This window comes from Perissodus microlepis, chromosome 6 (genome assembly GCF_051167445.1).
Source record: "Perissodus microlepis isolate ML-2025 ecotype Zambia chromosome 6, ASM5116744v1, whole genome shotgun sequence".
In the NCBI taxonomy this organism is placed as follows: domain Eukaryota; kingdom Metazoa; phylum Chordata; class Actinopteri; order Cichliformes; family Cichlidae; genus Perissodus; species Perissodus microlepis.
The window spans coordinates 32178295-32204424 of record NC_140466.1 but is presented as its reverse complement, the minus strand read 5'-3'; the positions used below and the strand labels follow the sequence as shown (position 1 = coordinate 32204424).

The window sequence follows — 26130 nt, the reverse complement described above, 5'->3', positions numbered from 1 at the left end:
ATGTGAAACAGACTCGTGTTCTTTAAAGAAACTGAAAAAAAACTTTTTTAAAGGGCAGGTTGACTGGCAGCTGATTTATACGAATGCTTTCTCGTATCCTGCAAATTTCCTTAAACTTTCAGTTCAATGCAAGTTTTCTCCTTGTTCCTGAGAGAATCTAAAGCACCCAGTTTACTGTCTGTGAACCTCACTGCGATTCTGATGTCCAAGCTACGTAGTGGGTATTTGACTCGTGCGTGCAGCTGATGAAGCGTTCAAGAACGGGATCGTGCTGTTTTGAGGGAACAGGAAGCTTCTTCCCTGCAGCAGGTACTGCAGTGCATGAGTCGACTCAGAGTAAACTGAAACGATTCAGTAGTTTCCTGAAGCCTTTCAGAGTTCAGGTCAGTGCAGTGACAACAACGCGTGGACACAAAATGGCCTCCAGCTAAATCTCCTTGTTCGGTGCGTCTCTGTCCAGACGTGCCGACCGACAGGTGACACACGTGGGAGGCGCAGGATTTGCCGTGTGCAGCGGCTATGTTTGTGTATTATTTGTAAACCTTTTTGTGAATTAAGCGATTGAAAACACGTTGCGGCCATCTGCTAACCGTACAGTGGAGTGTCTCTCCCAGCATCATGTGTTTAGATAAGTGTGTGATTCTCTGATGCTCCAGACTGAACGCTCTTCTTCCTTTGTAGAGCCGTCCTGTTGATTAATGTCCAAAAAACATGGCACAATATCAGCACAGCAGGCACGCTAAACAGATGCCTACATTTTTCCAGCTGTGTCATTTCATTAGGATTTCAAGTGTTTCTTTAGCAACAAGCGATCGGCTTTTGAGAGGGTTGGATGTAAAAAAGCTATAGTGCTCTAAGACAAGCAGTCAGAGGACAATTTCTACTCTGCCTGCACTCTGACTGTAGTCACACACCCATAAGCTGCCTTCTTGTTATCTGTGGCAAAACAGTGTTTCCATATGCAAAGGTAGGAACTTTTGGTACGGCGATATATCACAGTGGATAACATATTGACTATCAGACAAAAGTTTTATCTATATCATACACTGTATATAAATGAGGGACCTAGGAACCAGGATGTTAACCAGATCTGAAGCACTGAGGTGAGTGTCTTGGCCATCACCATCTTGGGTTTTAAACCATAATATCATAAGCAAGGGGTTTATCACCTTCACATAGAAAGTAATTATCAGTCAGAAGGTGGCTGCAGTCAAAGAATACCCTGTTTTGTCTTAGATCAAGGAACTATAGTGTTGATTTCCTATTGACCTCCCACTGACACATAGCCCCCTGCTGGTCATCAGGAAGAATGCAAGTTTATAGCAGGTTTAGTGTATGGTAGCTGGGATAGGCTCCATTCACTTTTTAATCTAAGTGAATATCAGGAAAGTATTTTTGGTATTTCTAGTCTCTATTTTCTCTTTTTTAAAAACAAGGAAACAGCTAGATTGAAGCTAACTTCTGCCTTAAATGTGGAGTTATACGACCTCTCTGGTGAAGTCTCTGGCATGTGGGAGAACTGCTCAGGTTTTAAGGGACAAAGTCACGATGACAGGACACTTGTGTGTGTCCCTCCCTCAAAATGGGAGGCTGAAGTTGACTTTTCTAGGGTTGGTTTTCTTGAGCAGCGACATTGAAGGTCCCCTGCTATGATAGTGAAGCTGTGAATACATTATCACTCCATCGTCTCCCAATTATTTTCCTGTGGAGTTATAATTTTAACTTAAACTGAACTTACAAGTACATTTCCACCTTAGAATTTTTTGTTCAAGAGAAATGCAAACGTAAAAACTTCATATCGTTAGAAATAAATTACAAGAAAATGCAACAACGCTAAAAACAAAAACACTGAGATGCAAATTTGACTTGGTTTCACATAAGTTCTGATATGATCCGAAATGTACAGCACAGTGGAAAAGTCTGTAGCCATCCTCACTGCTTTTTACTTTGCTAGGCAAATGGGAAATAGGTGCAATGATTTATTGAAACATGTTGAAACAAGACAAAAACTGAATTTGTACAATACTAAAGACCTTGAAAGTCAATATTTGTGGCCATCTTTATTCTTCAACACAGCCTGAGCTCTCTGAGGCTTCAGTGAACAGGATCTACTAAAGGCCCGAGTGCATCTCTTGGGTCCTCTGTCAGGTTTTTGCTGGATGCTTTCTGGTTTCCTAAGGGCATGATTTAAAAAAAAAAAAAAGTTAATCTGCTTTAAAGTATATTTTTTTTAAAGAAGAGAAATCTTTTAGGAAATCTATTGCTTGAGAACGCCTAAAAAAATCCAGCTTCTTAGAAACAAAATTAAAAATGAGGGTTGGCTCGAGACATTCACTCTCTGCTGTTTGTTTCTTCACGGGATTCTTTTTCTGTTTTTGTGTTGCTGCTGTGTTTGTGAACTGGCGCTGTGTTAAAATGTACCTTTTGCCATCACTACGGCAGAAGTTGGCGTATTAGCTCGCTGCTCGTAATATTAAATTATTAATAATTATTCTGTGACTTTTTCATCGGCTGTTACTGTTTTGAAGTTGCAGTGAAACACAGCTGAGGGCTGGCCTCCTGGTTTCAAGATATTTATGGAACGAAACAGTTTATGAACTTCGAAAGGAGCAAATATTTTTGTTTTTGTTTTCTAAGCACTTCGCCCTCTCTCCTTCCCTCCGTTCCTTCCTGCTTGTTGCCAGGCGCGCTTGCATTTGTTGAATATTCACAGATAATTTAGACAACAGGGGATGCAGGGGCAGGAGGGAAGTAAAGAAGAAAGAAGGAAGCGAAAGGGAAGAGGAAAAAAGGAAGGATGAGCAGAGGAGGTGGAAGAAGAAGAAGAAGGGAGAGAGGGGGTTGGATGGAGGTGCTCTGGCGGATCCAAACTCTGCACTCATTGGCTTTTTCTTAAATGAAAGACTGGAGGCGAGAGCTGCAGCGAGGCGCTACTCAGAATACTGGATGCTCCTTTCTCCCCTCCCTCGCTCTCTTTCAATCCCTCCCACATTCTCGAGGAATCAATAGTCGCAAATTAATCATCCTGCCCAGAGCGCTCTGAGAACGACAGAGAGAGGAAGAAAGAAAGAGAGAGAGAGATGGTTTGCATAAAGTGGCAAAGCAGCAGCAGTGTGCATAATCACACCTTCAGCGCGCTGAGTCTGATTAGATGTTATTCATTGTTATTTCACTTATTTGGAGATGAGTAATCATTGTTGTCATGGCGATTGTTGTGGCGCCCCCGTTAGTCGCTCTTTGGATCATTTCAGGGAGGAAATATCTCTTGCCTTCATGGAAATCCACCAGTTGGAGATTTTAAAGTCACACCTACTCTGAAATGACTATCTCTGCTCTGAAGTTTAAAAAAACGAAACAAGAAAGTTGGTAAAGTAGTCTGCTGGTCTGAAAAAAATAGGTGCAAAGTCAGAAAAACTCCTACTAGCGCCTGAGGAAGAGTTCCTTATTTTTGCACTCTTTATGCTAAACTAATCCAAGCAGCACTCGGTCGTATAGAGTTATATTTAAAGGATCAATATGAGAGCGGTATTGAACAAGTAATCTAATAACCCTTTTTTCCCTAAAATGTCAAAGTATTCCTTCAAGGCTCTGCACAGGTGAAGGATAAAAGGAAATCCAATTACGGCTGAAATCCACTGAAATGGCAGGACCTGTTTGAGCTGGGTTGTCTTCAGGGTCTCCGTGTTTTGTTTTCTTCTGCTGTTGAGCTTTTTTCGCAACCTCAGCCACCCAAGCCGATTAATTTATCGGTTATTCGATTAATCGTTCAGTCTGTAAAATGTCAAACATGAAGACAAATGACCATTACGTTCTACTAAAGCTCCCCAATTAACAGCTGTCCAGTTAATAAAACCGGATTGTTGACTTGTTATTAATAAATGACTAATTTGACTTGAAAGAACGAGCAGTAAAAACACACAGGGCGAACATTAGGCAGAAATCCTATTTATGCATTAGTGCTGTGCTTTGGTATCGATCTGATACCAAGTAAATATAGGGCGGTATTACCGATACTGACACTGATAGTTTTAATTTGTAAAGGCAGCTTATGTAACAATAATTATAATTTATTCAACGCAGTTTAGTGGGTTATATACTGAACTATGAGGATAAAGACAAAGTATCCTACTGTGCTAGTGTTAATCCAATACCAATACTATACTATCGATATTTGGATCAATCCGTCCACCTATAATACATAATATACAGCACACAACTAAGCCGCAGTTCCCCTAGAATTAAATAGAACTTACCATTTAAAGCTTGAACCATGAAAATTTTAATTACTGAAACTTTTGACAATTTTTAAAAAATTAAGCAAATATGAATTTACATATATGAATTTTAATTTATATCATAATTGCTACATCTGGCTATAACTTGCACCTAACTGCATGACGTTAAACTTTAAATACAACTTGTGTGCGTCATTTATTTTTAAAAACATTTATTGTATAAAACTGACCGCGCTACAAATTTTCATGAATGGGAAATCTACCCAAACAAGCCAAAACTATTTAGTGCAGCAGGCAGTAAACATTTTGTTCTGGTCTAGAATTGTGGGGTTTGACATGTGGATGTCTTGCTTTTAGAAGCAGGCTCGTGCGGTCATTGAGGAATTGCAGTTTTTGCCACCTTAAGGTTGTTTACTCTTGGCATGGACATAAACATTTATCCTTATTCTCCCCATTTCGGCATTAAACACGTTTGGCCTCATCGACTCAGTAGCTTGCAGAGTTAACCATGTGTTTGTAACCTTTGTAAAAGAGACCGTAAATTGGTTTTTAGAACAAAATGTGGTGACCTTCTATGCAATTTGAAATCTTATGAATGTTGAGACCCGACTCTTGCTGCTTCAGTATCCAGCCAGGAAAATTGCCTCTTGCTTTTTCCTTTTATTTATTTATTTATTTTCACTTTTTTCATGTTTGTCCATGTAATGAGATTTTGTGTTTGGGTCTGGACCCAAATCAGCAGCCTTGAAACCAAGATGGAAATGATTCTTAGACACCAGGCTAGAATTATACATACTCACACAGTTCACAGCTGAATATCTACACACACACACCCGCGCGCATACACACACAGTTTCCCAGCTTGCGTGACAGTATGTGTTGCTCTCTTTATGCAGGCTGCAAGCGTATTACTGTGACCGGCCCACCCAACCCAAACAACAAGTACTTCTCTTGCCTCAGGAGACTTTTCAGTTTTATTGCATCTGCAGGAGAGATCGTCTGTGCCCAGAAACATCTGGGAGAGATGCTGCTGCAAAGTGAGAAGAAGATCTGGGTTGAGCACAGAGGGAAAGTCTGAAAGGAAGGTGAAAAATAAACGGGAGAAGTGAGGAAGGGAAACTGGGGGGAAAAAAGAGCAGATGGAGAGAAAAACAGCATTGGTGACCAAGAGAAGGTGGAAAAAGAGAGAGAGAGATGGAGGTAAAAGGAGAGGCGATAAAGCAGAAGATGGGGACGGGTAGACATGTGCCAAACAACATCTGTGAAGGAGGGCGAGGTAGCCGTGGATGTGTACGAGAGAAAGCTTTCCAAACAACATCTGTACCGAGATCAACGTCTTTAATGGGGGGTGAGGTGAGAGGAAGAAGAGATCTTAAAGTGAGAGCGCGCCGAGGTGATGACTGACACTGCCTTGAGTGACGGTTAATGTTGTTGACACAGCAAGCAGACACTGGAAGCTTGTGTATTTTTTATCGCCGCAGAAACATCAGCTGATAGAGACAGACAACACTTTCTTCTTGTTTACTCCTTTGCTGATTGGGTAAAAACACCGCAGCTGAGCCTTTTGGGAAACATCATCGATCACCAGCATGGCTTACTAGCTTTACTATTTGCCCCATCTATCACTATTAACCCTTCAGGTGCTCCAGCTGCGGTAGCAAACAGCATTCCTGTGATTCTTGGTAGGCTACAAATTTCAAATGTTTTTTTCAATTACACTAAGGTGGGAATATAATTACCGGCTGGGCTGTTCTCAGGGAAAACACTTTGTTTTGGCTGAATGTAAGCGATTAGAGTGCCTAAAAATAACCATAAAAACTTCAGTAATGTTGTAGTAACAAGTGAACACTGTAATGCAAGATCAAAACAACATTATACCATCACAGAACACATTACTTGCACTCTATGTATTTTCTGCTGAAATGCAATGCAGTGTTTTTTTAACAGAAATACAATCCACTCACATTTCCTTCAAAGATTACTTGCCGTTGCACATTTGTATTCACTTGTGCATTGACATTGTTTCTAGAAAGCTGGGCCGGAGTGCTGAGACCTGCGACGGGGCAGCATTTTTCTCGCCACCTCCCTATGACTCAGAGTTCAATTTTGGGAAATGTATAAGACAAGATGTAAAAGGTCAGTTTCTCTGACAGTGGCATCTCTGGCAGATGGGTTCCAAAAAATGTACATGGTGGGGAATCCAAATCATCAAAACAAGAGCACAAGGTCTGTGAACTGGAGAACTGTGCACGAAAGCACAAGAGTCAGTCTGTAAGGAAACTGGGGGACTGGTATGCATACTGAGGGAGCTAATTAGAAAACTCCAAGACAGATGTGGAGGTAAGGATCAAGTGATTGGGATGTGATGATGCAGGCAATGACCCAGCAATCTGTTTGTACTAAACTTGTGTCCTACCTAAACGTAATGACGGGTTTTTTATGGTTTTAGCCCTTGCCACTCAGAAATATTTTTTCTTACTTAAACTTTGAATGCTCTCATTTAGCAACTAAATTGTTGCTAGATTGTATTAAGCTTGTTTCTACCATCCATACCTCAAAATTCCGAGTTAGGGATCTAAACATTTTGAGTGAAAAAGGTCTCAGCACTAATGTGTAGCAAACGTGAACAAATTAGTGACAGGTTCTTTTTCTCCTAGCAAGCGATAAACTGCATAAATGGTATCGAATCTATGTGTTCAATGTGTTGAACTATCGGGCAGCTAATGCCTTCTGCCCTCTGCTTCTGGGGGACAAGTAAGTTATCCAGCATCACAGAGCTTCCTGATTGGCAGAGCTAACCTGAAATCTCCTGATACCTAACTTGATAGATATTAAAACCTGTCTCTAGTAAACCAACAGAAGTAGCCTGAATTTGACTAAGAGCAAACCTCTTAATAATATATTTATTATATTGTATAAATTAATAAAGGAAACACTTGAATAGCTGACTATTTTTTCTTGAAGAGAGTTTTATATAATGAAGGGATTTCCTCCCCCCACATTGCAAAGCTATGATAGCAACATGATTGGTCAGCTGCAATGTTGATCCTGGACCAACATTACTTTGATGAGGCAGTAACAGCAACCCGGGATATCTGATACACCCTAGCTAGTTAGTTACATATAGCTAGCTTGGTAATGCTAATTACTAAAAAACACTCAGCTAGCTTGCCTTGTGAGCGACTGGTTGTTGTTGCTTTGTTGATTGTGTGAAAAGATCACTCAGTGATCCCTGTGTGTGAATCCTGCCTTATGGGAAAGTCATATTTTTACTTCCAGCAAATAGATGTGAATTCGTTTTTCTTCACTTGAAAGCATATTTAAGACATTAGCTAGTTAAAGTTGTAGGCTGGTTTTGGACAGAGTTTTATTGAATTTGTCCTTAAAATAGCTTCTGTTTGCCCCCCCACATTCCTCGTATTGTCTTGATCATTTTTGTTTACGTGTTTACATGACGTCTTGAAACAATTTTGTGCGCATTGATTGGTGTATTTATGATTTAATGGGTCCTTGTGACCTGTTAATGGAGTGTTTACAGGCCACTACACGATCAGTACTGGTTGCTAGGGACCTATATGAGCTTTTGCACAGCCGTTGCTATGCAGGGAAAGACAGCGAGCGGGTGAGCTACTAAGCAAGTGAGAGAGCCAGAAGCCCATGCGGAGGATGACTCATAGCACCCTCCCCACCTCCCCCCACCAGGCCCTCCCTCCCCTCACACTCATACCCCCTGCCTTCCTTCCACTGACTCAATGGGACCTCACACACACAAACACACGCAGCTGGGCATGTATACATGTGTGCGTGTGGACAAACGTTCACAGAAACACACACACACAGTTTCCTAACAATTCTCTCAGTGGTAGCCAAACCTGTTAACATGTCTTCCCTGTGGATAACAGCTAATGGCTCATATCCATATGCATGTACACACAGGCACGCTTGCACTTTTGCACACACGTGGACGCATGGACCACACATGCATTCACAGGTGCACACGCACAGCGCAGAGATGAACGCTTTTAAGGCAGACTCACACATTCCCACATGCAAGAGCATGAACACACAAGTGCACACAGTCACGCAGATGTACACAAACATAAATACAAATACATACATGCAGCTATCATAACAGTTTCCCCTCAGGAACAATTGCTGAGGTGTCGTTTAAGTGAAGCACTCAAACCTTATGCTTACATACTGAACTTTGAGGCTCCTACATGTCAGGCCACACTTGTTACATGGTTTTTCCTTCCTACATGAAGTTGAAGCTTCAAGGTTTTGGAGCTGAGATTTTCCTGTGCTAGATAAACTTTCAAGCTCAGGTCACGGTCATGTCTGTTCTCATGCCAATATTCACATTAACACAGCTGGATATGTGTTCTCGAGCTATTATCACATAATGCAAGGGGCTCTTCAGGTTTGAGTAGCTTAGGGGAGTGTTATATGGAGATCAAAAGCTGCCAAAACTTGCAATTGCAATTGTTTTCTTGTGTTAAAGATATTTTTCAAACTCATGTATTGTTAATGCAGCAGTTCACACTGACAGCATAATCTTGCAGGACAAATGTGAAAGTTTTGTTTGCTGCTTTCTAGCAGTCCCCTGATTGGACGCTAGCATTTACACTGTGATCTTAAGCAACCAATAGGCAAAAAGCTAACCCGATAACAGATCACTCATTTGCATGAAGAAGCAGAAATTAAAAATGTAAACATGTTTTGGGAAATAAATATCATTACAAAATAAAATATTTCAGAGAAAATCATCTTATAAATCAGTGCCTATATAAATTGTGATTGTAATTGAATATCAATTTATTTATGGTTTACGGTTATGGTTTTCTATACCCTGCCCAGCCAATGAGAGCACGGGACTTGGAATTTAACCTGGTTAAATGTCTTGTGCTGTTTTTTTTTTTTTTTTTTTTAAATAAATCCCAATAAAACAAATGCTTGTGATCACCAAATCAAACAAACCAAATTGCAGCCAGTCACAACAGGACTAAATCAAAGTCAGATGGGGTTTGTCCTTCTGAAGAGCGTAAGCTGATCAAAATCACAGACTTTGTGAAGCAGAACAAGCACGGACACGCAGGGAAACGGGGGGAAAGAAAGATGTGGGAAGGATGGAGGGAGAGAAAGAGAAGACCAGTGTTGCTGCTAGTATCTTGGTTATTTATAGTTTAAATGCCCAGGCTCTTTTTTGCCTGAATTCATTGTCTGCCCCTCTCTGTCTCTGTCTCCCCCTCTAGCCTCTCTCCCTTTCCCTTTTTCCTCCCCTCCATATTTCCCCACACCAAACCTCATCTCTCATCTCATCTCCCTCATCTCTTTCTTTTCCGTTTATTCTTTCCATCTCTCCAGTCGACTTCGCCTCTGCCCTCCACCCCACCCTCCTCCTCCCTTCCCCTTCATCTCTCTCTGCTCTTTCATTAGATATTGGGTCAGTGCTCTTTGCTCGACTCCCTCACCACCCCATCCTCCTGCCCACCCTCCAAGCTCGCAGCCCTCGCCGATGCTGCACACTGGTGTGTGTCGTTTTTCTTTAGTAATGTTACGCAACGTCCATCACAGACACACCGGGGGGGTAAGAGGGTAGAGTAAGAGAGACGCGGATGGGGAGGAAAGACAGTGGACGGGAGACTTAAATGAGGAGAGAGGGGGAGAAAGAAAGCACTCGCCATTTATTGGTCAATGACCCACTATCTTGCCAGATCCTGCGGTCTGATCAGTCGACCCTCTTGAGCTAACGGCTGATTCTGACCCGTTTACGCTCGTTTTTCACCGGAGCATGAATGTATTTTAATGTGGTGTAATGTGTGACGTTATGACCATGACCGCTTTTTCATTCAGCAATCCCCATCTGTCAAACAATTCACGTCCATGTCAGAAATACAGGAAGAAAATAATTTTAGGCCTGCGGTTTCTAACCAACACGTAATATTCCGATTTTAACTGCACCAGCGGCGAGTTTCACCGTAGGCTGAAAATTAGACTTCTGCTTAAATCATTTATTAAACCAACAGCCCCACCCAGCTGATTTGTTTGGGCTTTTAAAGCGAGGAGATATTTTAGAATAAGGTTTATTAAAAGATTTTCAGTATTTGAAAAACAGGCACTGATGATTAATGTGATTATGTAAAGATTTCTGAATGACTCAAGGCTTTAAATGTATGCTGTAAATGAGATTAATTAAAAATCTGCAAATAGTCAGAATATCTCATGACCACTTGTTGTTTCTTTTAACCAAACAAAGTAAAATTTACTGTAATTCTGTTGTATTACTTTCTGAAATGTTCAGACATATTCTGCTCTTGTCATGTCCTCACGTTTCCAATCTGTGACAGGCGGAAAACCCCCCAAAACCTAGATACCTATCAAGAATCAATTTATTTCTGATGAGCATTATATCTGCATTAGTAAGGAAGTTTAGGCCTTGGAGGTGTAAGTCAGCATTAGTTATAGCCTAAACCCTGACCCCAACCAGAATATCTCATTTTTGCTCTTGATAGAAATGATTCTTCAGAGTCTCGCAATCAGAAAACAAAGATCTTAAATCGTTCTACCTGATACACGTGAAAAACTTTCTTTTACAAAAAATGACTTCTTGCTCGACTCCGAAGGATTTGGGTCATCACCAACGTCACCTCGAACGTCAATGGATTAAGGTCTCAAGTAAATAAACCCCAATTTAATATGGACATCAGAGATAATAATGTCTTTTAGAAGTTTAATTCACACTGAATCACATCTTTATTGTTTTGTTTGTTTGTTTGTTTGTTTGTTTGTTTGTTTTTTGGGGGGGGGGGGGGGGGTTGACTCTCCCAGGCCTTTTGGCTTGCCATCAATCCCTTCAATATTTGAACACAATTCACACCAATCAAACCAAGCTATCTGTATTAGTCTCCTATACCTAACGCTTCGGTGCTTTGGCCTTCAGTGCAGTGGTTCCAACCTCAGGATGAGAAATTTTACAGAGAAGTGCAAGAGCCACCATTTTGCACCATTCTTTTTTTTTTCATTGCAATGTGTTACCAGTTCTAGATTAGGCACTTGAATGAAGGTATACGACTAATATGAATGTAGCATTTCCTACATTTGAAAAGAAAGCTAGTACTATGTACAACATGATTTCCAGGTCACAGGACTTCTCCACAGGATCAAGTGTTACTATAGCTGAGTTTAGTACCTCACAAATGTGATGTCAGACTAAAGTCCAACATTTTTACTTGTTTGGAGAATTTAAGACCTGATATATTAACATCCAAAAAAAATCCAGACGCGTCACTCCATCTCAAATCCATACGAGCCTTCTGCTCAACTGTCTCTGATTTGCATAAAAATTTATGTGTGAGCATATATAATGATTGCTGTAAAATTTCTGCTTCACATATCAAATCCTTCTCAAGATATATTTTTTGAAAATGGTCCATTGACCTACTTTCAGGCCCTTTTTCCACACAGTGAAATCTGCAGCAATATTTGAACCTGAATGTCTCTAAAACTATTAAAGACATTTTCATTGGTCGGTCTTACCAACACTAATACAAACATTCACAATGCAAAAAAAAACAGCTAGTGACTATTTCAGAATGGAGCACTGCTGAATTTCACAATACTGCAATTTAAAGCATGTAAAATACAAAAGAAATTAAGAAAATACTATCTCCATTCAGCTTCCATCCTGGATTTAGCTCCAGCCATGTGTGGTGGAGGTTTGTGCTGGGTGAAAATTGAGGAAAAATAATGCACTGATTATTTGCAGTTTATGCTTCACGAACTGTTAAACAGAGTAAACTTTTTTGAGTTTTGAGAGACATTTGGAGACAGTGAAGTTAAGATCGCAAACACTGGAAACAACAGAAAAGCCCGTGTCACTGCGCTGCTGCTTTTGTGCACAGCTACAACTCTCGTGCTGCGTCACAAATATGCACAATTAAATTCAGTTATAGTCATTTAATTATAGTCAGCTGTTTTTGCTTTTAATTAGTAAATGATGATTAGTCCCTTTGATATTTCAGGATATTCAGTGGTGATAAAAATTTAAAACAAGTTGAAATGAGTCACACATCACACGTAAGAGATTCAAAATAGTCACTGCAGTGCTCTGTTGTAACTCTGACCCATCTGTTCAGCCAAACAACTTTCTTCTAAATTCTAGCAGATGTTGAAATACACACTAAATAATCTACAGGTCCTGTCAGTCAAACAGACAAAGCATTTTGGCTTAAGTATTTCTCTCACCAGCACACGTTATGTGCTTTCACAGTGAGATACAGCAAACATGCCGTTGTTGACACCTTATAATGGGGAGAAAATGTGAACATTTTGAGTTAAATGTCAGTTTCCTAGCTGAATATTGGACGTATGAGCGGCTAGTGCGCTGCAACAGAGATGATTTTGGGAGGATGTAATGTAGAGCTGCAGAATGAGGGCAGGTATCTATTCCACATATAGCAGCTTGCTGTAATTTCATATGGGGCTAAACATCTGTTGCCTCATTTATCAATGAAGCTTCACCAGGACGCTGCAGGCTTTGTGGATCTCTCACATTTCTCTTATTTTTGTCACCTCTCTGTCTCACGTGTCTCGTCTTGTCTGTCTCCTTCCTGTCCTCCCTCCACCCTTTTGCTGTTTTTTTTTTAAGTTTCCTCATTTTGCTCCTCTTTTCTTCACATGTGTGCCAAAGGAATTTATCAGAGCTGGGAGGGGGGAGGAAAACATTGCAGAAAGTTTCACTAAACAAAACTAGGATAGAGCAGGGAAGGGACCGGAGACGGCGCGCTCAGGGATTTCTCAAAAGGGGGACAGTGTGGTTGTTTGCAGGTGGTTGATGGTACTCCCTTTTTAAAAATGAATTGTTTATTTGCTGTACCTGGTAATCTTCTTTTTTTAAAGACTTTGAGAGACCATCTGCAAATTTATGTCTGCAATTAGCACGTGTACAGCCACAGATGGAGGTGGATGTTCCGTAATTAGTAACTGTCTCATCAGCAACCTTGTCCAGTTTACTTCACTCATGCACTGATTAGTGTCTGATTTATCTTTCGCATTTTGACCATTTTTTTGCTGCCGGTGCTGCATATTATTTCTTATAGTTACATATGTATACAAATCAATGCATTCCTAAGATAAGCATTCTTCTTTCATGGCAGGGTGCAACATTTTTAGCCGCCATCAGTTTAAACAAAATACCTTCCTTCACAGAGATGTAGAGTGTAAAGGGCTTGTGTGTTTTTCTCAGAGCTGCGAGAGCTACCGTGTTTGTTGTTTCGCAACCGTCTATTTTCACATTAAGATGGTGGAGCCAGAGTACAATGTTAAAAAATGCTTCACTTAAGAAATTATGGCCCTGTTTTCACCACTCAGTTGTCGTTTCACGTCCTTTCTCATGTGGCAGTTTCAAAGAGCTGTAGCTGTTTTTCGTGAGGTGGTGTAATGTGTTCTGAAAATCTGCATTCGCTCGCCAAGTTGTAACACTCTTGTTGTAAGAGTGCTACATGCTGGTGACACAGTACAAGTCCTACTTTTAACAGCTGAACTGCTGCTTCTCTGCAGCTCTGTCTCCCCCCAAAAAAGTGTTGCTGAGTTTTTCAGCTCTCTGAGATGGTGTGATTATGTCTGATCACAAGTTTAATTTTGTGTGGCGCTATCAGAGGAGACAACCGTGCTGAGCTAGTGTAACAAGGATCCATGAAGATAGATGTCTGCAAATATATTAGTGCTGGATGCACAGATGAAGATGATGTTCATGATGCGTGAACGCCTCTGTTGTTTGCATGTTTTTAGCTGAGATCTGAGATGAATGGTGCGGCGTGCTGCATCTCACGTGCATGTTAGATTTTGTTCTCTTTTTAACTTTAACTGAGTAGCAACAACACTGTTGGTTGCATTGATGGATTTTTCTAAAATGAATATAGAAATTTGGCATGATCTTGGAGTTGACATAATTGTTCTGGTCTCTATCGCAGCTTAAATGAATGGTTTGATATTTCCTTAAATGCCAATATTATCTGTCTTGCCAAGAGCTTGATGATATATCGCAACAGTAGAAATATCGTCCATAAGTTCGTTGTTTAAATTATACAGCAAACATTGTGTACAAATGACAAATAGAAATTTTTCATTATGAATCAGGCTGATTCTTGATTGGGTAAAATGGGTTTTTGAATCCTCCGCTTGGCATTCATTTAAAAAGAAAAGAAAAATGAACAATTTCATAAAGGGTCACAAGCACCACCCAATGTAAGGTTGTTGCCACTGCTATCCTACATTAACAGCCTTGGTAATTACCAAAATCAGTTTTGATGTTTCTGTAATGGTGAATCCACTAGTTATGCACAAATCCTTTAATCAACGACAATATTTTAAAGCTAAAAATATATTTATCGTTGTAATCCATGAATTAATAATTCATGTATTCTCTTGTTTTTGTGGCAATTTGTGAAGCCCTGTATATACTTTGTAAAAGTACTGTAAATGCAAGTCCAAACGTGATAGCAGAAGATGACAGTTTTGGATTAGTATATCTGACTGAAGGCATACGCATTACTTGAGACGTGCAATTTTTATGTCCGACACAGTTAATATCAACATTTGTTGACTGATTCTTTGTGTAACAGCACTACATAATGTGTTTATACAAGAAGCAGAGACATAAAAAAAAGATATCCAAGATGTGAGCTGTTATAAACAAGCTAAACTATAGTCTAAGCTTTAATACACTGACTCTGCCTGAGTGATTAAAATCACAAATGACTTTTCTGTAAGATGCTGTGTGTCATCACATTTCACCAACACTGAAACCATGTAGTCCAAAGGCTTAACTATGTTTGTGTTCAGTAGTAGTTTAAAATAAATGTTATATCACAGATATAATGTCACCATATGCCCTGTTTATTTACTGAATGCATGCAATGCCAAGTTATGTTACAGATGAACTCTCTACAAGCAGCTTGTTTATTATAAGGTGTTCCTTCTGCTAGAATGCCAGTGTTGCTAATTAAGTGACTGCTTTAATGAAAAAGTCTACTGAAACTGCAACTTTGCTGTTACTGCTGTCACTAATTTGTCTTTATTAACTACATGACTGACTTCAACTTGATGTATTTTATATTTTGCAGGATTTCATATCTAGCAAAACTTGAAAACTTTGCATGATATGAGATGCAATCTGATTCCTTACAACTTCAGTGTAGTCAGTTTATAACTGAATATCTGCCTTTCGCTTCAAGCAGCGTCTTGGACACACTGGCAAAACAGGATATTTCTTAGTCATCCAAGGATCACGCTGGTTTTCTTTCACCTGTTTAGCTGCTTTTCTGCCTGCTTCTCTGCATGCAGCTGCAGCAACACGGTCATGTCATTTAAACATCTTGTCTGCAGCCTACCCTGGAAGGTCAGCACTGTTGTCCACAGACTGACGATTCTGGCTGGGTCCACTCTTCTTTCCAAGGTTTCACATACTGAGGCATCTGGATCCATAGGCTTTACACTGAGCTGTGCTAGGTATTATTTAGCATCTATTGTCAATGTGCAGGTTAGTCCTGTAGAGTCAACAGGAGTCCTTCAACATCTGAAAGAAAAGTGACACAGGCCATTGATAAAAATGTTCCGCTGGCATCACTGTAGCAGGATACACAGCTGTAGGAATGGCAGATGGCAGAATGCATCCTTGATCCAACACAGCTGATTCAAATGGCTAAATTACCCCCACAACATGTCTTGCAGTTCTCCAGAGGCCTGGTAATGAACTAATCATCATTGATTCAGGTGTGTTGACCCAGGGTGATATCTAAAACCTGCAGGACTCTGGCCCTCGAGGCCTTGAGTTGCCCACCCTGTATATACCCTGTGCCAGCTGGGATAGGCTCCAACCCCCTATAGCCATACAGAGTAAAAGATATGGCGAATGGATGAATGCATTTACTGTATCACACTTGGTTTACCCACGTTAGTCCACTTGGCTTTTGCTCTGCTACTGATCAGAAGCACTTAACCCGAGTTGAGTCATTTAAACGCGGAGGGAAATCTGAGCAATAAACTAATATGCAATGCAATAAACACTAAAAGTGTGAACACTTGTGAAATGCTCTCTGACCACCTGGACGCTACGGTGACCTCCACCACACAGCGCCATTATCTGCCAAATTATCACTAACCAGTCATTTGCTCCTTTTTGCTTTGTGCCACATGACAACAGGCTGCTCTACTTCCCTGTCACAAAAAAGGGAAAAAAAATCAAAGTCGGGATGGAGGCTTCTTTATCAGGAGCAAACCCAAGCAGTTCTCTCTGTCACAACCAGACATCAAAGTAATTTATGTGGTGCGTGTGCACACTTGTGCATGCCTGCTGGTAGGAAAAGTAATTGCTTACTCTAAATTAGTTAGAACAAATAGGGTGAGAATCTAATTCCACATTTATTACAATTATCTTTAATAGGTCTGTCTATTGCCAGACGTGTGCTGAAATTGCGTGGAAATGAATTGGCCGTGCGGGTTCAAAGATTAAAATGAAATACAGCTCAAAATGAAGTCGTTTAATGAACTGAAGGCTTTTTCAGTCATTTCAGTTCTTTTGTTCTCTATCAAAGTTTTAAAATGCATGAAGAGTTCATTTCTGGCCGCATGTTTACTGTATGAATTTTGTCTGAGCTCCTTTTATATGGATCATTATATCTGGACCATTTGGGACTAGTAGGAGAAAATGAAGCCTTTTTCCTCTTTGAACTGAGTTTGTACAGAAATAACATTTTGCATTTTTCATATGAGGTGAAGTCAGGAAATGGGGTTTAATGAGTCAAGCAGCTGCTTACCCTGACTTGCTGAGAAACCTGATTATGTCTCCTACTACAATATGTTACAATCCAGTTTGATCCAATTTTCACTTTCCCTGGTAATCCTCTTGTCTCGCGACTTGTTCTGATTTTGGGTCATGACCTGAACTGTATGTACACACATACACGAGCACAAGTGATATAAATTTCATCAGGAGAATACGAATGCAAGGCTCTGGAAATCTGCATACTATTCAATTTGCTGTGATAGTATTGTACAAGGGAACCAGCTACACATGTGTAGGCCTGATTTAAAGAGCAATAGGAAGTTGAATAACATGACAGCTGCCTGGGTGTATGTTCACAAGCAAGTCTTATCATCTTATCCTCTCATATTGAAAATTGGGTGGTGGGTGCACAGGGTTCTCTGTCTTCCTCTGCTAAGCAAGTAACATCCCGCAAGGTGAAAGTTTGCACAGATATTTATGTTTCTCACAACAGAACAAAGCAACAAAATATTTTTATTCTTAAATTTTATGATGTAAAGTTACAGGGCACAGCAGTTAAGCTCTATTCTTATCTTTAACTTCCCACTTTTCAGCTGGAGGTTTCTTCCTGTTAACAGGGAGTTTTTCCTTCCCAGCATCGCTGAGGTGCTCGCTCATAGGGGGTCATCTGATTCTTGAGGTTTTCTCTGTATTATTGTAGGCTCTTTACATTAAAGTGCCTTGAAATGACTGTTGTTGTGATTTGGTGTTATAGAAATAAAACTGAATTTAATCGTATAACAAAGAAACCTTAACAGGGTTTATATTTGTCTATGCAAAATATGGACAAGTGTATTTCCTTATGTTTGCTTATTCAAATTGTTATTATTTGAGGTGCTCTTTATAAAGAATTTAAATAACGACAATTAAAATGTTTATGTTTCCATATAGTGATGTTCCACCAGTATGAATCTTTCGCTTGTGGCGTCCGATCAATAGCGATCTTTAGCCTTACATTTAACAATGCAAAACAGGTTTAACTAACAAACATATTTTTGAGATGGTTCAAACCATGACATCTCCCTTCCTATTCGACTCCAGTGTATGTCTTTGAAAATCTTACGGTGTTTTCAGAAGGTTAAATTATATAAGCCACACTGCAGATGTTTATTAATAATTAAGGTCATATTCTTTGCTAACCCACTTGTTAATATAGAAGAAAACCATCAATATGATGTAGCTGAGGGAGATTAAATGTGTTGTAGTTAGTTGTACGTTTACTTTAAATTCCTTTCTGTTAATGCCACTAAAAGTCAAAGACTGGGGAGATAGGTGGATCAGATGCAGCAGGTGGGGCGTTTAGGGAGCGTTTTACGCACCTCTGCTAAGCGTTCATGGGTGGGGTTGTTGCAACCTTTTAGAAAATCTAAAATGTTCGTATTCGGAACAACCGAGGAGCCTAAAGAACACAAAGAAATATTTACAAAAGCATGAAAGCAGGGATGAATGTTCTCCTGGGTGAATTTACATTAATAGATCAAGAAAAGAAAGGAGCACATTTCCTGTGTACCGTGTTTGTAATCCACTGAACTGAGCTGGTAGCCACCTTTGCTGTGCAACACGTCTCCTTTGAGGTCTCTGATGTTCATCCACCTTTGCCACTGAGGGATTACTTTAGTGGCACTTTAACACACAGACTGAGCCATAATTAGCATAAAGGAATAAAGACACGCCGAGTTATTTGCATAAGACACAGTACCGGTTCAGAGGAGGGCATTTACTCTTCACACACATTTTCACGTATCTCGCTGAGTGGGTTACGATGTTAATGCTTCATGAAAGGATGTCTTCTAGTGTTTCATCATACTGTATTAACTTATCCTTAACAGCTACCAGGTCGGTCAGCGAGCAGGATTCTGATTGGCTTATGACAGCAAAGGGGTCATCGGGGTCTCCTCTTATTGGTATAAATCATCCTCTGTGAGACACAGCGGCCCCTCTTGCTGTGAGCATAAGTGGGTGACAGAGCTGTCCTGACCCCCGAGGTGTAGGTTGGTCTCAGAATAATAGTATCTGTTCCATGTTTAAAGCAGAATGTATAATTTAAAAGGGGCAATTTGGAAGAGCGACGCGTCATTACGATGGCTGTGTCGAGAGGAGAAGGGAAGAGGAGGAGTTTCTCAGATGGGGATTTCTCAGCAGGCACAAAGGTGTCTGCATTTTTTCTTTTATCTGAGCAAAAGATTGGTTGATGTATTGCAGCATCAAAAAATACTCCAGTTTGTTTCAACACGATGACAAAGCTGACAAAAGCCGAATACACAATGAGCGTAAATGAATGCAAAGCGGATTTGTTTGCTAGCAGAGGTTTGTGTTGCTAATACACAGCATTGCTTCATAAAGAGACCTTTCGCAGTTTCATAGAATCCAAATTTACTGCTATGAAGCTGATCATTTCCCCTTTTTTTCTTTCTATCCAGCTCCATGAAGCCAACTCTGTTTTAGCTCAAACTGGGGTTTGAGGGCTGAATGGCCACTTATGACTGGATTCACAGGTTAATATCCATCCATCCCAAGCCAGCTGAGAGTTGTTATCTCTCCAGCATTTCAGGGCTTCCTCCCGGTGAGGCATCCTCAAAACACTTCACTGAGGAGGTATCCTAGGGAGATGCCCCAAAACACCTCAGCTGGCTCCTTTCCACATCGAGGAGTAACAGCTCCACTCTGAGCCGCCTCCCAAATAATCGAGATTCTCACCCTATCTCTAAGTAGTCTTTTTTTGATTACTTTGGTGACCTCAGACACAGTGATGGGCGAGTCATCCCTCTTGTTCCCGAACTGTGCTTTTACTAAAGAAAGTCTTTCAGTGGCATTGAGATCTTCGAATAATTCTTTATTATATCCATGGATGAGATCAGCAGCACCCCACTCCCACTATAGATGGTGTGAGCAGGAAGCTGCTACCTACGTCATCAGAAGTTTTGCCAGAATTGCCTCAAAGCCAACCAAAGGTCTTGCTCCAGGGCTTCTATGTGCAGTGGTCATCCACTATATATACTACATTAATAATAAAGGTACTCATTTCATATATTTCCAGTTTGTCTCACACATGTTTTTGTGTCATAATTCACCAAAGTTTGATCAGTTATCTTCACACGTGAAATCAATAAGACAGAATGTAGATTTAGGCTAATATCCACTTGTGAAGTACTTGTGGTATGATTGTGCTGAGATGTCCTTCCTGCTCTTAAATATGTGGCATCAGTAGAATAGGGCCAAATGCTCAAAGCCCCTCTCTCTCCACAGCCTCACTCTGATGGGTGAAAGCTGGCAATCCTGTTTGTGCTATATTGCTCTATAATCACAGGTATGAGTGTATGTAATAAAGAGGCCATGGAATCATGTGTTTAACCCCCACCGCCCATACAAAATTCATAAAAAAGAATCAGCCAAGAAATGAAATGCACTGCACAGGTTTCTTCCCAGTCAAGACAGTAAAGCATGGTCTTAATTTGAATTGCAGAAGGAATAAAAAGGAGAGAGAGAGAGGCCCAGAGGACGGGCTGAGCTGCAAGCTCATTTCAAATGGGAATCTGGTCTTCAGGGTACGAGCACATGTATGTGAGACAGACAGGAGAGCAAGATGGGGGGGGGGGGGGGGGGGGGGGGGGGTGGCAAAGCAAGGAGAAGGAAGGGAAAATACAATTCCACATTACATGTGCTTGTGGTGCAGTGTGGGTGGGCATGTGTTGAAGCAAGTGAGGGAGCGTGTGAAAGGCAAAGAGAGAGAGAGAAAGCAGCAACGGAAGAATAGATATAATGTAGTTTCTACATAGCTGTGAGTGTGTGCGAATTGATGTGTTTGACATGCTGTGGGATGTGGGTTGAAGACACCAGAGATCAAACCAATAAATTTATACAGAAAACCAAACACGGGAAAAAAAGAAGTCCTTTTATTAAAGTTAAAGGAAATGGTGGTACCAGTCTAACAGCGCCGTGGCTGTATACTCCCAGCTACACAAGAAAGACGCCGTATAACGTATCTTAAAATGATGAATATATATATATACCACTGTGTACTGCTATCCAGGATGAAACAACAAACATCCGTGAGTACATCAGGAAGACTGACACAACTGACTGCATGTTAGTGAATACGTGAGGAAGGATAGACCTCTGCATGGCATGGATCATCGACAGATAGAAGAAGTGGCTGATATTGAATGGCTACCAGTGGCTGGACAAAGCTGCACTGAAAGACAGCACAGAGGCATTAATCATTGCAGCACAGAACAAGCTCTAAGTACAAGCTCCATAGAGGCTGGGGTCTACCTCACAATGCAAGACCCCAAGTGCAGGCTGTGTAAAGACACCCCTGAGGCAATCCAGCAAATATTAGCAGGGTGCAAGATGCTAGCAGGCAGGGCATACCAAGTGGTCAGCACAGTATACAGGACACACATTTCTGTGCCAAGTATGGCCTGGAAGTCCCGAGGTCAAAATGGGAGACAATGACTGAGCTGAGATTCTGTCAAACTTTCAGATACAGGCGGACAAACTGGTGATGGCTAACTAACCATAGCAGTGATAGGTGTAAAGAAATACCAAGGGTTGAGAGAGGAGCTCAAGAAGATGTGAAGGTGAAGGGAACCGTGGTCCCTGTGGTAACTGTAGCACTCAGGGCAGTAACCCCCAAACTGGGCGAGTGGCTCCAGCAGATCCCAGTATCAACATCTGAGATCACTGTCCAGATACTGCACAGGACCCTCAATGTGTGTGTGTGTGTGTGTGTGTGTGTGTGTGTGTGTGTGTGTGTGTGTGTATGAGATTGTGTCTGATTATATAATCATATCCCACATAGTCCTTATAAGACCCAGAGTCTGGGTCAATGCAAAGTTTGTTTTTACTCTATTTATGATGTGATATTATTGACTTGTTGATGTTGGTCCATAACAAGATGTGCATTAGACTTATTGGTACAAGTCTAATGCACATGTACTGATATATCTCTAGTCTGACTAAACCATAAAGGCTTTAACAGCTCTAAAGTGTGTCCTTGCTTTAACTAAGCCAAATTTCCATCCTTTGGGGCACTGACTCACCTTGGGGCCCAAACTCAAGTGGCACTTCAAGGAATTACAGTTTCAGACACTTCCACTTTTCCATCATTCCTCAGCTCCAGAGGTTACCTGCGTGGTCTTCGGTTTGGAGGAACTCAGCAAGGGGCCCTCAGAGAGAGAGACACCATCAAAACCATCAAAACATTATTTTTTCTTTTCTTTTCTTAGGTAGCTGTTAAACGTACTTTTTTTCATATGTACTGCAGAAACTTTATTGTTTATAACAGTAATGTAATCACCGCTAACAACAACATAAGATATGCACATCACTTTGGTCAGAAACTTCCCACAAGATACCTACGTCACACCCAGGTTCTTTGAATATGATGCCAAGTTTAGTTTAAGCTTCCCACGTTAGTTTGGAATTACTGCCCCCAACAATCTTGATCGAATCAGTGATCTTTGACTAATGCATTAAAGCAGTGGTGTCAAACAGAAGGCCCGGGGACCACAATCAGACCACAAAAGACTTCAATCCGGCCCACCGGACTTTTAAAGGAGGACATAAATTTTAGATTTTAGCTGTATTTTCATCAAATTTACAGCTTGTTCTGCTGATAAAGACCTCCCCCACAGTAGTAAAGGTAACAGATAAACAATTAAATGACATCTACTTTAGAAGTGTCTGTTTTTTACAACGTGTCCACATTCAAATAAATAACTAAAATGGACATTTTCTCTGTTTTGACAAAAACTTTCCTCTTTGTAATGACAGGGCAGTCTGGGCAATGAGCCAGCAGAGCTGTTTCTGTAATTTTACACTCTTATTTCAATCCCAAAGAGCCAAGCTGGAATTTTTTATTTCGCTTACTACAGCAGCATTTCTTTATCATTTTATAAAACTGAGAGATTAGGTTGAAATTGCATCTCTTCTTCTTATCCTAAGACATCTTAGGGATTAAACGTGCAGTTAAACACCTTTACACTAACAGAAAGTTTCACCGGTCTGGTCCACTGCGGATCAAAGTGGGCTGTATGTGGTAAAATGAGTTTGGCATCCTCATTTTTTTGGAGAGCTCAGTGCACATTAAACATGCTCTTATTCACACTGAGGTTTTTATGGGTCATATAAAAAATGTAACTTGAACAATGCAGCTGTCACCACCATCCTTTAAAGCTCTGTTGATTAAACAAAAAAACAGTTTCTAAGAGGCTGCGCTGAAGTGCTAAATATCTCCTTCACGTCCACTGGAGGGAAAATGACATCATTTTAAAGTCTAGTCATCGGCGCTTACTGTAGAAAAGTGAGTGTGTCTGTGAAGCACACTCAGCATGATTGCAGTATTTTTAACTTTGTAGTACCGACTCGCATTTGTCCAACAAACAATTACTGTAAGCAAGTGAGACAAAGGGGCATTCAGATGTGAAACTATTTCTGCTGAAACACAGTGCGCTGTCACTCATCGCGGTTCTTTCAGGAACCGAACGCAATCTCAACACGGCGCTCTACACGCAGTTCACGCTGAAATTATGAAAAGATGAAAGTGTTTTTGCAGGACTCTGAAAGGTTTCGGTGCCGCTTCCTCGTGAAATATCTTCTTTAATGTATCTATCAAAGTGCACTTGATGAAAAACACTTTGTTCGTCTGAGAGTTTTCTGAGGTGTATTAAAGATATGTAAATACAAAACAGGCTGTTGTTGGAGTCCTGTCATGATTTTTTTTTCTTTTTTCACTTTTATTTATCAGGGTTTGTTATAAAATGGTTATTTTCTCCACAGGTATGATAAAAATGCAAGTTTAGCAGCAAACACTCCCCCAGCGATGAGTGAAAAAGACGGCTGGAGTGAGGCTCGTGGTAACAGGGCTGATGCTACAGTATGTGAATGTGTGTGTGTGTGTGTGTGCACGCCTGGAAGTGTGAGACATATTGTGAGAGTGTGCTCATGTGCGCAGCCAATGCCCATTTGAAAGCCGGCGCTAGTCTTTCGTCCTTCAATCGCCAATTAACAAGGGGCCATTTAATTGCAGTGGTTTAGGAGGGTACAACAATTACCACAGGAGCTGCACTAAGCCAAACACACACACACAAACACACACACAATCTCTCTTAATGAGCAGCACTATCCTTTCTTCCTGTCTATCATTTGCATTTTGCTCTCCCCTTGCCTCCTCCTCACCCTCCCACCTGCGTTTTTGAGTTGTTTAGACTGAGCTCCTCCAATCGTCTTCCTTATTTCTCCTTGTCTGTCACTTTTTGTTCTGTGATATGTTTCCTTCAAAGCTCCTGACAAAGTTCTCCTCCCTGTCTCATCTCTTTTGTCCCAAAGAAGGGTTGATACAGACACCGAGCAGAATACTGGAGACTTGATACAATCTGTGATACCATGCAGGAAAAAATGGGAAAATTGAGTTTGCTTGCGTTCGGTCATTCAGACGAACACAAACATAAACGCATATTTACACATGCAATTTTATATTTTGTCAGTGCTGATTTTTGTAATATGTTCTTTCTTTCTCACAGGTTCTTTCAAAGGCATGTGCAAGCAGATAGATCACTTTCCTGAGGATGCTGACTATGAGGCGGATGCCTCAGAGTACTTCTTACGTGAGTCTTTTTTTCCTTCATAATCCCAGAATAATCCCAAAGTTGTCATCTATTCATGCTTTCTGGTTTTAGTTGGTTTTGAGTCAGTAACATCTGATCTTAAAGTTATCTTTCACTGCTCGTGTCTTTATCATGAACTCTCTGAAAAGCCTACAAACATATTAAATGAAGGATGGAAAGTGAGGATGTGGGCTGAGTGACAGCACACTTAGCCAAAAATGGAAAAAGATCAAAGGAAGAGGGGAAAGGGGCTGGGATGAGAAACCACACTTTTTTGTCGTAGAGAGGGTAAAAGGAAGAGGTGGCAGAAAGTCAGAGACAAGGAGAAACTATGGAGGGCAGTGTACACTTACAGCAGAGACTCAGTAGAGGAGGAGGGGTCAGGCATGTGAATGGAAGAATGAGGGGAATCTCACTGTTATGGAAGAGGAGGAAGAAGAAATAGTTAAAGTCCTCAAGAAGAAAGATTGTGGGAGGTGAAAGAGGACAGGAGGAAGGTGCATCAGGAGAAAGCACATGGCTCAGTGAAGGGAAGGTTGAGGAGGTGAAGGACAAGGAGTAGGGTAGCAGTACAGCGCTGTTGCTCTCCCAGCGGCTTGCCAATTAGGACACTTTCTTCTATAAATACTCTAGGCTCTGCTAAGTGGGTCACACCTCTCCCACTCCTCCTTCCTTCCATCCATCCAGCCATCCCTCACCTCCTCCCTCTTGCTTTCCATCCATATGTCTGTCCATCTCCACCGAGGCCTTCACGCTTGCCTGACAGCTGGTGGATGGAGGCTGTGGGGTAGAGCGAGGAATACAGGGAAGCGAGGGAACTGAGTTTGTTGTCATGTCCACTCAAAAATCTTTTTTTGTGTTTTTAAAAGTTTGCAAAAGTTTGAAGATGGTTTAGTTGAAACGGATGCGCACAGTGTGGCACGGGAAGTTTGCTAGTTTGAGACTGGATAGTGTACAGTTAATCTTTTTTTTAACAGCAGGGAGTGAGTTGCGGCAATTCTCTCGATGCCATAAGGTTTTCTCTGAGGCCTTTCAGACAGAAGATTCTGACCTATCAGCCAAAAAAAGTATCTGTGGTGTTAATTACCCTCTGTGCAGCCTTCCTGTTGTCACTAATGGCCCTGAGGAGCAGTAGAAGCCCAGCAGGAGCTTCTGGTCGTTGGTGTTGTGGGTCCATTTGAGATCAGCGGAGATGTGGGTGCCCAAAAACCTGTAGGTGAAGTTAGGTTTCTGGGCCGAGTTGGACTGATTGAGGCTAGTTGGTTGGGAAGTCTTTGATCCAGGAGCAGGTGTCAGGATGGACCTGATGGTGGTCCAGTTTGGTGGTGAGGATGTCTGGGATCCTCCACGAAGAGCATCCTAATGTAGCTCTTCCTGTTCTCCAGATGGCTAAGCACTCTGTAAAGGGTGATGGTGGTGACATCCTCCGTGGACCGATGTGGATTGTAAGAAAACTGGTGAGGAT

The 26130-nt window shown here is 41.1% G+C and overlaps 1 protein-coding gene across 1 annotated transcript in view; it reads left to right on the top strand.

Annotated features, from left to right (window-relative positions):
• Positions 1-26130, top strand: part of cacng2b (calcium channel, voltage-dependent, gamma subunit 2b) — a 63543-nt gene that overhangs the window by 18281 nt on the left and 19132 nt on the right. Inside the window, exon 2 of the mRNA XM_084932038.1 lies at positions 24582-24665. Within this exon, the coding sequence (XP_084788164.1) occupies positions 24582-24665 (84 nt within the window). The remainder of the gene's footprint in view (positions 1-24581; positions 24666-26130) is intronic.